We start from the raw sequence: 16387 nt of genomic DNA, 5'->3' as shown, positions 1-16387 counted from the left end.
ACCGCGCAAGTTAAACGTTAGCTAAGACAGACTTGGTGTTTATTTTTGACAAACTTAAGTGTATGTCGCCAGTACCACGCTTTAAGTGCTGCTTATAAGTGCCATTTGTCAATGTTGTATCCGCAATGTCTTTACAGTTTGGTAAAGTTCTCTGCAAGGGTGTATTCGCCGTTTTTTACTAGTTTTGTTTTCTCGTGGACTAGCTTAATTAGCTAACCGTTGTTGTCAATGGTAACCTAGCAGCCAAGCATCACGCCATGGAAATCTCAGGATGTGTATTTACTATAATTATAACTTATCTGTGGCCTATATTCTCCGTCTATCATATCTAAGTTATCTTACATAGTGAGCTTAAATGATAACAGACGCTTGGGTCTAACATTTAACTTATAAACCAGATCGTCTGACGTTAGCTAGGTAATTCATGAAAACGAGTGGAGTTGCTTGGTCGCTGAACGTCTCGCAGCAGTTTGTGGAGTGAATTGCCTCACGTTAAACGTCGTCACAAATGTTAGTGTAATACAAAGAATAAGGCTTCATTTTGAGGAGCACAGCAATGTTTAGCCGTGAACTAGCAAACCAGCTCTAACACCAACACTGTAGTTATCACTGAACTGTCTGCTCAATAGCTGGTTGAATCTGTTCAAACACGCTATGACCAAGATGCCTGCTGCTCATGAGTGGGATAGAATGATGAGAATAGACCCAGTCACCCTCCAAGAATGTGAAGACGACAAATTGAAGGAGGTCTTCGGCATGCTCGTTTTGGTAATAGTCTACATTAGCATTCATCACACCTCAAATTTCGCCAACACTTGTCTGGTTTAGAATTACAAACTGAATGCAGTAGTGCTGCATGTTTAACCACAGCTATGTCTACTTGCACCAGGAAAGACACCAGGCCTACTGATCTTGGATTATTGTTGAGGGCGTAACAGCTCCTTGCTCTTTGGCTTTATCAGCAAAATAACAGATTAATCAGACTGATTTACTTTGACTCACCCCTCTGTTTGTGGTCACTATTGACCTGCATATCTCACATAGGAGCATTACATCTGCATGAAGTCCTCATTGAAAGTAATGCAGATGTAAAGTGTGAGTGCTGTCTGTTATCTGAACTTGATTAGTACAAGAAAAACTTAATATTTTATGTATTAGTGTTTTTGTGTTCCACCTCTGTCACTGTTTTAATCTAGGCTCTCTTATCGAAATGTTATTCCTATTATTATCTTAAACGACTCTAAATTTGACGGTTTCATATTAAACTACTTTTTCTATGCAGAAAGAAGACTGGGAGGTGAAGGATAAAAATCCTGAGAACATTATTCACGTCATCAGAGTGTTTCAGGCCATGCTCAAGGTGCTCAATTTTGTTATTGCTATATCCTGATCTCTACCATGCACACATATCAACAACACGTCTTTCATATGTGATACATTTAAAGAAGCAAGAATATTTAGTATTTTTCAAGTTCAAGTTATAGCCCTTGATGCTATTTTGGGTGCATATGCTGCTTGAAATATTTCCATAAAATAATATAAGTTTGTCTATATTGTCTTTTCTCCCTCTGCCTGTTAGATTAAGGGTCGGGAACTTACTCTTTGCCACGACTTCATCGAAAACATTGGAGCACAGCATGCTAAAACTGGTTAGTGCACAGTGAAGTTCAGTAGTCAAAATGTTTCATATGTTAAAATGTTGCTAAGAAACAACCCTGTTTACATTATTGATGATGACTTCTGTACTTTAGAAAAGGAACTCCTTGCCAAGTTGTCAAGGCTAGAACAAGAGCGCAAGGTAACGCTTTACAGCATCTGTCTATCTGCCTGTTTATTTATCTATATACTGTATGTCTTTATACTGTATGTTACGTAGTGTATGTTTTTTTTTTTTTGAGCTACTTAGATGTTATTTTTTTATCAGTGGGCGCTCAATTATGACTGCTACTATAAATGCGAAAAAGACACAATAATGTGTGCAACTGGAAATCGCCTTTTATGCTGCCTCACTACTGGCAACAGTGCCAAATGTATTAGCCAGTCATAGAGTGTAACCCTGGCTACAAAGGGATTGGTTGCGGTGACTGAAAGACAGCACATAAGAAGATTACAGCTAATTCCTTGCATGCTCACAGCCATTACGTGTAGTTTCAACTTGATTGTTTTCTAAGGTTTGTATATAATCAGAATTCCACATTTCCACAGTTTGCTTTGGAAAGAGAAAGTTAATCCTTGCTTAAGAATGTGTAAATTACATTATATGCATGTATAAGTGTTGTTAACAGATGGAGGTAATTGGAGACTAAGAGGTTTCTTGGTGGGGGTTGTTTGGGTGTTTGTATGTCTTGTTTCCGGTCCATACGGCTCAGTACTCCGGCACTGGGCCAGACACCCGCTTTCTGAGAGATGAGATTCGGCAGCTCGAGACCCAGCTGGAGCAAAGGGAGAAGGAGTTGACCCAGTTAAAGAAAGAAATGGGCAAGGATAAGAAAACCAACGAGGAGGTATGAGCACATTACCCATAGTTCCAATGCTTAGCACAGTAATGAGTCCTTGGATGACCTGTAATTGTCAGTTCATTAGTTTGCACACGTTTTGTTGACACTGTGCTGATTTGTCTTATAAGTACATGGTATTCAAGAGAATTTTTTTTATCCTTTGATGTCATTCATGGAAAGAGAATGTGCCAGTGGGTTTTATTGAACTGCATATAGTTCTTACTGATCAGCATACAATTATATTTTTAACATACTCAGGTAATAAATCAAAATTTTTAATAAAGAATGGCAAACAAATTCCCTCAAAAATAAACATTTTATTAAATTTAGAGGTTTATTAGTGTGACATATTTGAATTCTTTTACTATTAATCCTTAGTTGCACTAATTTTATTAGTCGTTGTCTACTTCCAGTCACTTTCCGCTGATTAATATTCAGGTTACTACACTGGAGCAAGTCTATTGCATAGTGCAAATTTAAGATATTAAGTGCGCATCTAGTGTGGTTACATTTTTGCTCTCTGTTCTGTTTTCCTAGTTGGCTGTGCGAGCAGAGGAGGCTGAGGATGAGGTCAAGAAGCTGAAAAGAGAGGTATGGGGCGGCTGGCACCTTATCGTACAGATCATAGAGCTTTATGAAGTAGTCTTTACATCCTCAGTCAGTACACTATTTAACCCATCTACTCTTACTCCCATGTAGTCTCCTGTAGTCTGCCATCATTTGTTCATATGAAAGCTTTTCTCAAAATTCATCATCTCTTTCCATCTCTTTCTGTTCTGTTTCCAAAGATAAAAAAGCTTAAGAAAAAGGTAAGAAATACAGGTAGTGTAGTTAGTAAAACTAAGTTTCAGTTATTCAAAATAAGTATGCGTTTCATAGTTTTCGTAGTTGTAAAAAGGTACTTTTTATAAGGAGTACACATTTTTTAAATTTCTCTACAGATGGTCACTTACTGTACATCTGTTAAAGCTGAGATGTTATCATGTTATATATTTTTTTATAGAATACCATTGAAAGGTCAGATTGAGTGAAAGGTGGCCAACAGGGAATGTCAAAGAGATTGAAAACTTGATGAGATAAAATAATGTTCAGACCAGAGAGGGAGGTAGGACCAGGATACAAATAAATAAGTCAAAGTTACAATTATATAGTGTAAGCAGTATTTCATTCTATACCATTGTGCATACATAAATGTACTCTATGTCCAAAGCAAATCTGTGGTAGAGTAGTAGTTTGGTCGTCCTGGTGTTTGTGACACAGTAGATTTCATACTAGTAGGGTACATTTGAAATATATAATAAAACATAATCCATTGTTTACCAGCACTTGGACATCGATAGATATTACCTTAAGTGTGGGTATTATCCAATAGAATGAACACATGTAGGGCTGCAACAAATTATTTTGATGATCATTTAATCTGGCTAGTGTTTTCTTGATTAATAGACTAAGTGGCCTCTAAAACACGGAAAAATGCTCATAACAACTTCCAAGAGGCAAAGATGACACATCTTCAAAATTGCTTGTTTTGTCAAATGAACGGTCCAAAACTCAAAGATATTTGGATATTCTGATAAGCTATTAATTGCTGAATTATTTCAGATCCAAACGTAAGACAAAACAGTTGTGTGTCTAAATTAGTGTATGACTACAGGGCATTGGATCCAGCTCCTTTTCTGACAATAATTCTGTCCTTCCTGTACTGCAACAGAATGAGCAGCTCCAGCAGGATGTGGACTTCTATCGCGGAGAGCTTGAACAGAAGGAGCCGGGCCCGTCCAGAGACGAGAGCGCTGAGATCCAGAGGAAGCTCAACTTGGCCAACCGCCAGCTCTACCAGTGCTTGGATGACCTGCAGGTACTTGGAAACGTGTTTCACTACTACACCCTCTGGTGAACAGAGCAAGCCTTGCAATAGCACTTTGCTTTGGTCTTTTAGAAATCTAGAGCCAAAAACATGTAATTAACCAATTTTTAAGGCTTTCATCAGTTTTTATTACCTGCTCTTTGTACCTCTGATTTATAGCATGCAAAAGTATGTGTCTACAAATCAAGTTTATCATACTATTTTGTGTCCATTAGCGGGCAGAGGATGAAAACTTGTACCTGAAGACACAGAACGAGCAGATGCAGAAGAGTCTGGAGGAGTCTGTGAAGGAGATGGAGAAGATGACAGATGAGTACAACAAGATGAAGATTGTTGTACAGCAGACTGACTCCATTATGGACCAGCTCAGGAAAGAGAGGGATCATGCAAAGCTGCAAGTAAAGACCCTCCTAAATGAACTACTTTATTCTGTTTTAGGTTATTGTAATGCTGAGAAGAATTACCTGACACATGCATGAAGTCAGCTATCATCAAAGTTGAAACTGCTTTTTTTGTAAACATGATTACATTGCGTGTTGGACACTGAATCTCCTCTTTGTGTGTGTGTGTTTGTAATGTACAGGTCAGAGAGTTAACAGATAAGATCCATTGCATGACTGAGGAGGATGACCCGATTATGGCAGCAGTCAATGCTAAAGTAGAAGAGTGGAAGGTGGGTGTAAACTTTCACCAAGGCACTTCTTACCTGTTTTTCTCTTTAAGCTGATGTATGTAAAAGATATGTCTGAAAATGGAGGAGATAAGAGTTTTAAAAAGTAGCCCATGGAGCTAAATATTGCACCCTTTAACCCTTTATGATCACAGGAACTCATCAGAGAACTCAGGAACCTTTTTTATGAACTTATGCCTTTCAACCAAAGAAACCAGCGTCTCTCTTTTTTTAACAGCTTCATTCACAGAGTAAGCAAGCACTGGTTGTATCAAATGTAAATTTCTTTTAATTTAATTGATGTCAAACATCAAGTGATATTGCCAATTCACAAACTAGTCTAAAAAAAAGGTGGAAGATAGATAGAGGTGTCAGTGATAAAAAGAATGACCATTGTATCAGTGGAGTAACGTGGTAAAACAGAAACAAATAGATATGAAACATTCAGCACATTGTTGCTACTTTGGAGACTGGTATTCAAGCACTTTCTACTTTTAAATCTCTGCATGTTCCCTTTTGCAATATCCATCAAACATCACAGTAGACCACAAAGGCCAGAGCTGTGTCTATGTTGCTGTTTTTAAAAAAAAAAAAAGAAAATCCACAAGTGTTTATGCCTCCACCCTGGCGACAGTTGTGGCCGGTTGTCTGTCCGTCCCATTCTTGTGAACGTGATATCTCAGGAATGTCTTGAGGGAATATCTTCAAATTTGGCACAAATGTTCACTTGGACTAATGGATGCGCTGAATTAGATTTTGGTGGACAAAGCTCACTGGGACCTCACAAAACATGCTTTTGGCCATAACTCAAGAATTCATACAATAATTATGACACAATTTAACACAAATGTCTAATAGGATAAAATGCTTACCACAGAAATAGTTTTATTTGTGGCGGTAGCTGACAGAGGGTATTTTATTTGCTAAGTACTAACTAGATTTCTGAGCAACACATTTCCCATTAGGAAAGTGTTCTCAGACTTTTGGACCACACTGAATATGCAGCTCATTTGCTTCATGTTTTATCAAACAAATAACTGACCCAACCGGAGTCAGTGACAGTTGTTTACATATTGGGATTGGCCAGTGATTGGCCCAGTTTTGGCACATGCACATAGCACTCTCTCATGCGAACCCCGAATGACAGGCACATAGAGACGAGCCCTCTGATGCAGCAGGATTTTAGGCGGTGCTTATGATGGCCAGTCCGACTATGACAGTTGGGTCTGTTGTCAATGAAAGAGAGAGAGAGAGCAAGGCAAGCAGCGGCTGAGCAAATCAATGCACTGCAAGCAGCTTTATGATGAAATAAGATTTTACCTATTTGAAATAGTAAAAAAAAAAAATCAATGTTGTTATTGTGCCATGCCGCCATAAATAAATCAATGAAATCAATGTATAGGAAACACTGGGAAAAAATGATGAAGTGATGACAATCTGTATCCAAACAGTCAAAGGTCAACTTCACTGTCACATCTTAATGTTCTGCAAAAACACTTCTGGCCATTATTCAACGCTGTAATTCAGGAACAGAAGGGGAGATTGTGACCATATTTCCTTCAGCTTGACTGGTTGGTGAAGACATTCAACCGTGAGGCATTGATTCCAGTTTTAATGTACCTAAACTTTGCAACTATGCATCTTTACCATCACCACTGAGTTAGGCTCTTTGTGGACTATCATGAACCTTCCTTTTTTTCTCACACAGAGAGTGCTCTCTGGGAAGGATGATGAAATTCTGGTGTACCAGCAGATGATCCGTGATCTGAGGGAAAAGCTGCGTTCAGCCCAACTGGACTTGGACAAAAGCAACATTATTGCCTTGCAGCAGGTCCGTCTCAAAACAGGAGAGAAATGAAATTAATCCTCTTTTTTTGTGTCTATATATATGTATAATATTCTTCTAGACCTTGCATACTTAAATATGCAGGAGGGTCCTAATTACAAGGTGGAAGGTCACTGTGTGCATATGCCTTTATTTGTGTCCTTCAGAGCAGGGGAATCCTGACTTGGAGGTGGTTGTAATATCATGTTCTTCGATCTATCTGTCATTTTCCCTACTGTTTGCTTTTCTCTTTTTCGCTTGTCATATTTTATCAACCTGTCCTTCCTCCCGCTGCCCTGGGCCAGGTCATATATGAACTCTGTGCTGTAAGTTTCATCTGTCATGTGTCTCTTATTCCCAGCCCTCCCCACCCTTGTTTTCATTTCATAAATTTCCTTAATGATGAAAGCACCAATAACTCAGTGTGCTACAGCTGTGCTCAGTCTCAAATAAATTCTCATCATTTTTGGTGAATGCCCTACAGGCCGTTCAAGAGAGAGATAATCAAATCAAGATGCTGGGTGAGCAGGTGGAGCAGTATACAGGGGAAATGGAGAAGCACACCTTACTCATCGAGGAGCTCAAGACGTCCACGAAGAAAGACAGAGGTGGGTGTATTCTTGCCTGACTGAACACCTTCATAACAAAACCAGCTGTGATGAGGTCATTCAATGTTCTGTTAAAAATTTTCATAACAGTGAGTTCAGAGTTACACAACACACTTGAGCCACAGCCCTTCCTCTCGTAATTGTGGACTGCAAATATTTGTAGTAGTGGTGTTTTGAAAGTAGTTGTGAAGTTGCGGTGAAAGTTAATTTGCTCACACAGCTGATGGGGGGGAAACAAAACAAATCAAATTAACAAAAATAAACACAACGCCAATGATTTGTAAGGGCCTTTAAAATGTCACATAGAGAAAAAATATAGCCAGTTTGATTAGGTCCAGAAACAAATACCAAACATGCTCTGGTTTCAGCTTCTCAAATGCTATTGCAATTGCAATTTATAGTTTTAATTTATATTAAACGTGAAGTTGATATTTTGGGGGTTTGAGCAGTTGCTAAATGATCAATCAAATAATTGAATAAATGATTAATAATGAAAAGTAATCAGTGGTTTAAAAGATGCAGAATTTACAAGCAACAATGAACACATTATGTAAGGTGACGTGTGTCTGTCCTCAGAAATCTCCCATTGTCATGAACATGATATTTCATGAACAAATTTCTTCTAATTTGGTACAAATGTCCACTTGGACTCAAGGATGAACTGATTAGGTTTTGGTTTTCAAAGGTTAAAGGTCAAGGTCTCTGGGACCTCACAAAACACAATTTTTGGCCTTGTTAACATGATATCTCAGGAACACCTTGATGAAATTTCTTCAGATTTTGCATAATAGTTCACCTGGACTAAAAGATGAACTGATTAGATTTTGGTGGGCAAAGGTCAAAGTTCAAAGTCACAGTGATCTCACAAGCACATTTCTGGCCATAACTCAAGAATTCTTAGGCTAATTATGGCACAATTTAACACAAATGTCTAATAAAATAAAATCATGAGGTGAGGACATTTTATATTCAGACAGTAAAAGATTAACATAAACATTTCTTCAGTGTTGAAACTCAGGAACAGAAGGGGAGATTGTGACCATATTTCCTGCAACTTGACTGGTTGGTGGAGGTTTATCACTGTGAGGCGGTAATTCTAGTTTAAGGATTGAAGGCTATATGTAGTCCAGTCTTCTGCTGCAGAAATAGAAATCGGTGTTTTTAGATTAACAGTAGCTCCAAAAATGTGATGTGAAAAGGGGCTAAACGCTATACAAAAAAAAAATCATATTGAGCTTATTTCCTATTTCCTTTTCTTGTTCAAGACCTGCCATTAACCACACAGCAGAGGAAGATGGAAGAGCTGAAGTCTAAGCTGGAAGTGTCAGAGACCAGAACGGTAGAAGCAGAGCGGGCTGTGAAGCTTGCGGAAGCTCATGCTGAGGAAAAAGACAAAGCACTCATTGAGGCTTCAAACCGCTTGAGCCAGTACGAGTCTGTAAGTCTACACATACCCTGTCTCTCCCCTTGGCTTACATCAAAGATTTTTTTTGATCCAAATCAAATTACTTGAAACTTAAATTCCCAGAAGTAAGCCCTATGGGGTTTTTTCCCTGTCCATACTCACTTTTAACAGGGACATTGAAACGACTATGTGACTATGGTGTGATCAACATGCTTTTTGGGTCTACAAGCTGAGTGTTTGTCTTTCACCATGTCTAATTACATCCTGATTTCACCAAAAACCATATGAATTGGAAAACAAGGAAAGAAAGGAAGTGAGACAAGACATGCTTTTTAATGGATGAGTAACCGCAGCTCTGTCTCTTGTACTACAGGGAACTTATGGCCTGGAAGCTGCGATTTTGGAGATCAAAGAGTGTAAAAATCAAATTAGAGTGAGAGATTGCGAGGCAGAGGCCATGACCAAAGATATCAACCAGCTTGAAATGAGAATTAATGACCTCATGGACGAAAACGAGGATTTCCGAGAAAAACTAGGTCAGATTTTTTAAAAACTTTATAATTCCCATCTTTCACTCTATTTAGACAACATTAACCGACTTTCTTTGGATCTTTTTCATGACTCCAAAGGTCTGGAACCAAAGCAGGAAGTGGATCTGACAGAATTCCGGCGAGCCAAAGATATCAGGCAACGTCAGTACAAAGCAGAAAACCAAGTCCTAACCAAAGAGGTAAAGTGGGATATCAGTGGTTATAATCAACAACCTTTAAAACTACTGTTTTCCTCTCATCTCAATTAATTTTTTTCTTTGTAGATTGAACGGCTTGAAGAGGAAAGACTTGAGCTCAAGAAACAAATCAGAAGCATGGTGAAGGAAAGAGGTGATGCACAAATCATGGAATTGTATAATGTCAATAATTGCATTGACCTTCATTCATGTTTTCCCCCTAAAAGATCAAATCAAAGGTAGAGGTTACATCTGTCTGTTTGACATCTAGTGATATGCAGTTTTGGGTCCAAGCCTTGAATATTTACATTATTTAGCCTGATGAGGGTACAAGAGTTGAATGACAAATTTTGTAACTCAATAAGTTATTTCTGTTTTTTTCTGAGCCTAAAGGGATAATGTCTGTTCCTGACTGCCCTGCTTGTTTTCTCAACTTGTACCTATCTGCACTGTTGTTTGGTATATGCCTGCCATGTGGTCCAATGCCTCCCCTGAATTACACAAGGTCATTGTATTTCAAATTCAGTTTCATATATAATAATGAAGGTGTTTTTGGTTTTATTTGCACAGGTTTTGAAATATCTTTTTATAAGTTTTACCTCCAATACAATGAAGTTGTTTGTGGTGTTACAATGCAATGATGATTAATTTACTAGTACTAGTAACCAACATTGTTCCTATGAAAGTTGTTTTCAGGGATTGAGGTTACTGTTTGTTACTATTTTAAAAGTGTTCAATAGACAGAATATAATTTTTTATTAATGTTGTGCTGCTTCTTAGTAACAGTCAGGTGTTTCTGCAGGGATCCCACAATCAAGCTTTCTTCTGGAGGAAGACATCAGGCCCGGCAGAACTGCGCCACTTAAGCAAAGCAGCAATTACACAGAAGAAGAGATCAGACGAAAGGTGAGCTCCTGGCTGATGATGCACAATGATTTGCACTTTTATAACCAATATATTCATTGTTTAATTTAATCTGATCATTATTAGATGGTTTTAATTCTTAATTTTATATTCTCATGCTGCGCTTTTTGTGACTTAACTACTTGGATACTGGTAATTGTAGAAACTTCAGTCAAACATCAAAATGAGCTCAGTTAGGGCTTGGCCTGGTTTACTTTTCTCGTATCTCAGGTACAGGTTCATGGCACGCCTTTTGGATGTGGATCAACTGATGTAATGTATCAATAACTTTTGGTAATTGTTTTGTCATTGTAACATTTCATGTGGTCCATTTTGTATTTGCAGAATGCGTACCTAGAGGAAGAACTGAGTAAAAAGGAAAGAGAGCTGCGACTTCACAAGACCCAGTTTCAAGTCAAACGTAAGTACAGATGTGCTGCTCATCTGGAGTTCACAGGGACATTTTGAAAGTTGAGTCTGTTCCATGAACTGTAGATTTTGTTTGTTTAATGACAGTTAAAAACCGGAGAATCAAAGGGATGATTATTGTAATTTTTGAGAGTTTTTGGGTGAATTAAATCATTCAGTGGCCACAGCTTCACTGATATTGTCCCTTCCTGTGTTCATTGACAGTGGAGGAGCTGTCAAAGGTGAAACAAGACCTGGAGGCTGCACTGAAAGATGTTCTCCAAGCCATGAGGATCAATCAAGGGGCCACTCCATCTGATGGTGCCATCAATATTGCCAATCTGGAAAAGTTAGCTAATGTAACTATCTCCCATGCACCAAATCTAATGTTCAATTTTGATGTTTTTTTTTTTTTTTTTAAAGAGGCTAAAGTATAATTTATTGCCACACGACTAGTAGCTGGTTTTTATCAGCTCAATCTTCACAGTTTTATTTTTTGTTGTCCAGAGTTCAAGTCTTTTTTATTACTTTTTCTGGGTCATAATGCTGCAGCGCAGGGCCTTGATATATATGTACACTGGAGATTTGTGTTAATCTACCATCGAAACAAGAACACAGAGGATAGAAATGGTCCTAAAAGTGATTTTCCCACACTCAAATTATAGTTTTTAAAAGCAGTGAGGTAAATACGCATCCAGCAGCTTATTTTATCCTTCAAAAATGTTAACATTTTTATGTAAAGGTTCACATAAACAACTCAGGTCCAAGCTTATGCAAAGGCATGTTGAGCCCAGTACAGCCTATATAAGAGCCTAAGATTGGCTGTGCTGAAAACAATGGACACATAGGGATTGTGTCCATTGTCTCAGGTATTTCAATGTTTTTTCAAGTTGACGAAGCAGCGGACTTGTCACTTAGCAACTTCATAAACAACAAATGTGGTGAGACAGAAAAAGGTTGCAAGTAGTAAGACTTTTGATGGATGATGGTGCAGTGTTGTCCAGCATGAGATAATCCAATAGTAAGTCACATGTGAGACAGCAGCAGATATTTGTTTGGACCTGTTACACTGACTAATAGACAGCACCTCAAATGGTCTCTTCTATTTGACAAGCTGCATCTATTTATCATCCAATATTTTATTATATTTTAATGGCATTCCCACTGTCCTCAGGCGATAGATGTGAACAACATGAGTGGGCAGACTGATTCAGACCTGCGCCTCAAGTCCCAGATACATCAGCTGGTGGGGAGAAACGAAGAACTGAGGCAGGAGTTGAAATCAGCTCGTGAGGAAGCAACAAGCAGCTTCGTCCAGCTCGCCAGAGCCAAAGAAAAGGTACATCCAGATTGTATCGTGTCAAGACAAAGAAATTATGCGGTTGTTTTGTTTTTTTTATTGTGATGCATTCACTTTTCTATCAAATCCTTTTTTTTGGCCATTTCCTTTCCTTTGGCAAGAAAACAAAGCAATGTTGGTCACCTCATCAGATTTTTATGGCCACACATTTAAATATGATTTGTCAAGTTGTTCACAGTCAAACATTTATTAAACGCTGGTTATGCAAGGCCAACTCCAAATGTTTACAGCTGTGTGTCGCAACTCTGTTTTCCAGATCAACAGCATAAATATCTCACATGAAAGTAGTTGACCACACGCATTTACTAATTTAAATAATGATGATTTATAGAGACAGTGGCAATGCCTGACATGCTCTCTCTGAGAGTAATTACTAGCATGACTACAACGTTTCTTTGTTGAATCCATCTCTTCTGGTTTTACATGTGTTGCTTCTGTTTCATATAACAAGAGGTAAACAGACTTGTGTCTCAGCTTTTCAGCTTACATTCAGTTTCAATATTTAAATTGATGCAACATAAATGAGAAGTCATGTTTAATAGAAACCATCTTTTCCAGAGCACAACCAGTTCCCTGTTCTTAAAAGGGGAAAGCCTTGTCATATATCAAAGCCTTTCTTTAAGTTCTTGAGTTTTATTCTCTTACATCACTCTGTGTCTTTTATGCATCTTGTCTCTGGTCTTTTATTTTTTCATTCCCTTGTCTGGTTCATTGTGCTCTTACATAGTGTCATACATTTTATTTTGATTTGGTTTATGTTTCACATTACATTTATTTGAATTACACTGGTAATTTCATGACAGTCACCTGATCTTAATCTCCCTACAAAGGCGCAACAAACTGCTAGTTGTCATGACAATGACTGATGTTTAGCAGTTTGGATTGATTATTCTGGTACCAGAAGTAATGATTTTGATGTGCAAATGGAATTTTTAGTGACACTGAAGTTGGTATTAAGAAAAAAAGATGAGGCTGCCAGGCTGTGATTGTGATTGCTTCATCTGTTGCTTGTCAGGTGAACCAGCTGGAAGGTGAGGTGGAGCTGCTCAGGAAGTCAGGCAGCAGTGGAGTTGTCTTCCGACCTCTGACCCTCCCTGAAGGCCTGGGGCCCAGTAGCACCGAGGTCATCAGTTCCCTGAATGAGTACGCTGTTCGACTTCTTCAGGTCAGTGTGACTGTCTTCTCAAGACCTGGAAGGAAATGACTACAAATCAACTATATCTCTCCTAAACATTTATAATAATAATAATGATACTTTAATTAATCAGGAGCTCAAAAACAAGGAGGAACAAAGCAAGAAACTTGCAGCAACACTGGAGGAATACAAAGAGAAGTTTGCTGTTATCAGCCACCAACAGGGTCTCCTCTATAAAGAATACCTAAGGTGAGTTAACGAGAAGGTTTCTCACAAGTTATATGTGGGTTGATTTACTGAAGTGCAAAATCTTTACTGTGTGTTTTAATTGCTCAGTGAGAAGGCTGAGTGGCAGAAGGAGAGAGCGACATTTACAGAGGTGAAGGACAAGCTGGAGGAGCAGAAGCAGGTGGATGCTGTTAAAATCCAAGAATTCAACGTAAGTCAGACAAATAAATGTTAAGCAGATAAACTGCTTCGCTTCACTTATCTTACCCTGTTGTGAGTTTTCCCCCAAAATTTCACGAGGGATCAAACCTTTTTTTAAAAGAGCACCTATCTGTTTCACCCAACAGGAGCTGCTGGACACCCTTCACAAGGACCCAGAGGAAATCAGGAGACAGTTGAGCGAATCATTGCGCACGTTGACGGTGCTGAAGGTTAACGAGAAGAAACTGACGCGGCGCTACACCACCCTGCTGGAGCAGGAGCAGCACCTCCGCAGGGACAACAGCAAGCTAAGGGACGAGAGCAGCCACATGCAGGCTTCCGTCACTCAGAGGATCGGCTACCTGCAGAGATACAAGGTACAGAGAATCAGTGTTAAATTCCTCCGGTAAACAACAAATTCTAATGTCTGTTTTCCAAAAAAGTGAATCAGCCACATCCATCCAAAGATTATGCATTAAATAAAAGCCGGTGCTGCTTTTTCTTAAATAACTTTTTTAGATTTTGGAAATGCAGACTCCAGTTGACCGGGGCGAGGAGCACAAGCCTTCCACAAGCCTCTAAATGTTTTCATTTTGACCATTTTAATGACTTGTCTTTGACTCCAGTCAAAAGTGAATACAGAAGCTATTGTCGGAAGCATTGGCTTGAATATGAGAGTTTTTAAAAATCACAAGTAAAAGTTGTGTTTGGCATCGGCCATCACTACCACTATACAATGTCCAGTTAACGACGCTTCCTTTTGTTTTACTGTAGGAAATGGCTGCATATAAGATAGCAGCACTGCAAAAGGCCTTGGATGATAGTGTTCCCTCATCAGACCTGGAGAAGGCAAACAAACAGTACACAGAGCTCACAGTCAAATACAGAGACATGTTGCAGAGGGACAGCCGCCTCATACAGAGGACCACCAACCTCGAACATTTGCAGGTATTAAAGCATTAACTGGACAAGTATTTTCAGCACACCTTTACTTTTTGGCTGTTCACAGTTGACTGAAAATATTTCTGTCTCTTGTTTTCACTGTCTCAGGGTGAGAATGAGTCTCTCCAGGAGCAAATCTCTGCCATGAAAAAAGAACTGGAGATCACCAAGGAGAAACTGAATACTTTAGAACAAGCGTGGGAGAACGGCGGCTCCGTTGGTAAACGATGAACACAGCACAGCACAGGCTTCTCTAGGGTCCTGGATAGACGCAGTGTTGTAATACAGTGGATGATTATCACAGAAAGATTAGGGATGCTCAGTAAAATGTCATTGTAACCAATACGAATGTCAGCCAGTACAGCAACAAAAAGACTGTAAGGGTGGGCTGCAGATCAGCAGGATTTAGTTTAAACTATGAATAGATATTTTTTGTGGATCCCACCCTTAGATTGTGTTTTTTCCTTAATGTCAGCAGTTGAAAATGGCATGGACAAGGCAGACAAGGCGCTGGCCAACAATGAGATGGTATCTGCTGCCAGACGAATCACCACCTTAGAGATGAAGGAGCTGAATGAGAGGCAGAGAGCCGAGCATGCCCACAAAATGTATGAACACGTGAGGAATTCTCTCCGGCAAGTGGAAGAGCGCAACTTAGAACTGGAGTCCAAGTTTGCAGAGGTAAGAGGCCACGGAAAACGATAGATGAGTTTGGGTTTTTCCTTTTTTTTTTTCTGACATGTGCTCCAGACTTGAGTTGTTGCTCTGGGCATCAGTGCTATTATTTTTTAATAAATTGTTAGATGTAAAATTGAGGTCACTTGGCAGACGAACAGTCTTACAATAAAGACGTAAGTTCTTTTGGATTGTACAAATGAAGAATCCTGTTTTATGCTATATTACTATCTCAACATTTTGGTTCATGACCCCAGAAATACGACAACATGGGTACGTAACTGTTTTAATGTTTGTCAGTCCGTACCAAATTCAAACTAGTAAAGGACATTTCGAAGTCTTCATTTAAAGAATCTTATCAAGCAGTCATACCCCTGTTTTTCCTCAGTTGACCAAGATGAATGTAGAGGCCCAGAGGGTGGAGCGGGAGCTGAGAGATGAACTGGCGGACACCATCAGCAAAGCTGTGAGTGACGCTGACAGAGCCAGGATTACAGAGCTGGAGAAAGCTGAGGCTGAGCTGCGCATTGAGGTTTCTAAGTAAGTTTTACAATGTGCAGGCCCAAGATTAATCACTAAGGTTCTTATCATGAAATATATTTGCAGTTACAATCCTAGAATAACTTTGGAAATAAGCGATATGAACATAAATGTTTCTTTATGGTCACAGGAGTGTAACCAATAAAACTTTCAAATGGCTGCGAATAATAAGCTTCCCCAGGTCAGAGTGGGAGAAGCAGGAGAATTTGACTTTTTGGCAAATATATGTCTTATCACTGCCAACTTCTTGTTTAAGGTCATCTCTGATTTAATGAGCTCCCATTTAACAGTACAATCAAATCCAATTCAATTTTTAAAATCATGTTTTTATTTTTATTTTTTTTTTCAATGATACTTCATTTTGGTTTTACTATATTAAACTGTTACTGCAACTT

General features: G+C 38.9%; 1 protein-coding gene across 2 annotated transcripts in view; it reads left to right on the top strand.

Annotated features, from left to right (window-relative positions):
• The first annotated feature begins 2 nt into the window (after positions 1-2).
• cep290 (centrosomal protein 290) overlaps positions 3-16387 on the top strand; it is a 32312-nt gene continuing 15927 nt past the window's right edge. Inside the window, exons 1-27 of one of the 2 annotated variants that reach the window (XM_087174178.1) lie at positions 3-768; positions 1283-1360; positions 1580-1649; positions 1752-1798; positions 2370-2504; positions 3036-3089; positions 4210-4356; positions 4581-4763; positions 4949-5038; positions 6744-6866; positions 7345-7468; positions 8734-8906; positions 9247-9409; positions 9503-9603; positions 9688-9754; positions 10403-10506; positions 10849-10924; positions 11137-11270; positions 12086-12250; positions 13287-13436; positions 13540-13655; positions 13743-13845; positions 13982-14212; positions 14610-14783; positions 14886-14997; positions 15256-15458; positions 15841-15992. In XM_087174178.1, coding sequence (XP_087030304.1) covers positions 655-768; positions 1283-1360; positions 1580-1649; positions 1752-1798; positions 2370-2504; positions 3036-3089; positions 4210-4356; positions 4581-4763; positions 4949-5038; positions 6744-6866; positions 7345-7468; positions 8734-8906; positions 9247-9409; positions 9503-9603; positions 9688-9754; positions 10403-10506; positions 10849-10924; positions 11137-11270; positions 12086-12250; positions 13287-13436; positions 13540-13655; positions 13743-13845; positions 13982-14212; positions 14610-14783; positions 14886-14997; positions 15256-15458; positions 15841-15992 — 3389 coding nt within the window. In that variant the 5' untranslated portion in view covers positions 3-654. Of the gene's footprint in view, positions 769-1282; positions 1361-1579; positions 1650-1751; positions 1799-2369; positions 2505-3035; positions 3090-4209; positions 4357-4580; positions 4764-4948; positions 5039-6743; positions 6867-7344; positions 7469-8733; positions 8907-9246; positions 9410-9502; positions 9604-9687; positions 9755-10402; positions 10507-10848; positions 10925-11136; positions 11271-12085; positions 12251-13286; positions 13437-13539; positions 13656-13742; positions 13846-13981; positions 14213-14609; positions 14784-14885; positions 14998-15252; positions 15459-15840; positions 15993-16387 lie in introns of both variants that reach the window. The other variant, XM_087174177.1, reaches the window with a different exon arrangement.

Source organism: Seriola lalandi, unplaced genomic scaffold (genome assembly GCF_002814215.2).
Source record: "Seriola lalandi dorsalis isolate HSWRI2012SDOR001 ecotype SW California unplaced genomic scaffold, Sedor1 jcf7180002054325, whole genome shotgun sequence".
NCBI lineage: Eukaryota > Metazoa > Chordata > Actinopteri > Carangiformes > Carangidae > Seriola > Seriola lalandi.
The sequence above is the reverse complement of the archived record's forward strand: the minus strand, read 5'-3'. Positions and strand labels throughout refer to the sequence as shown.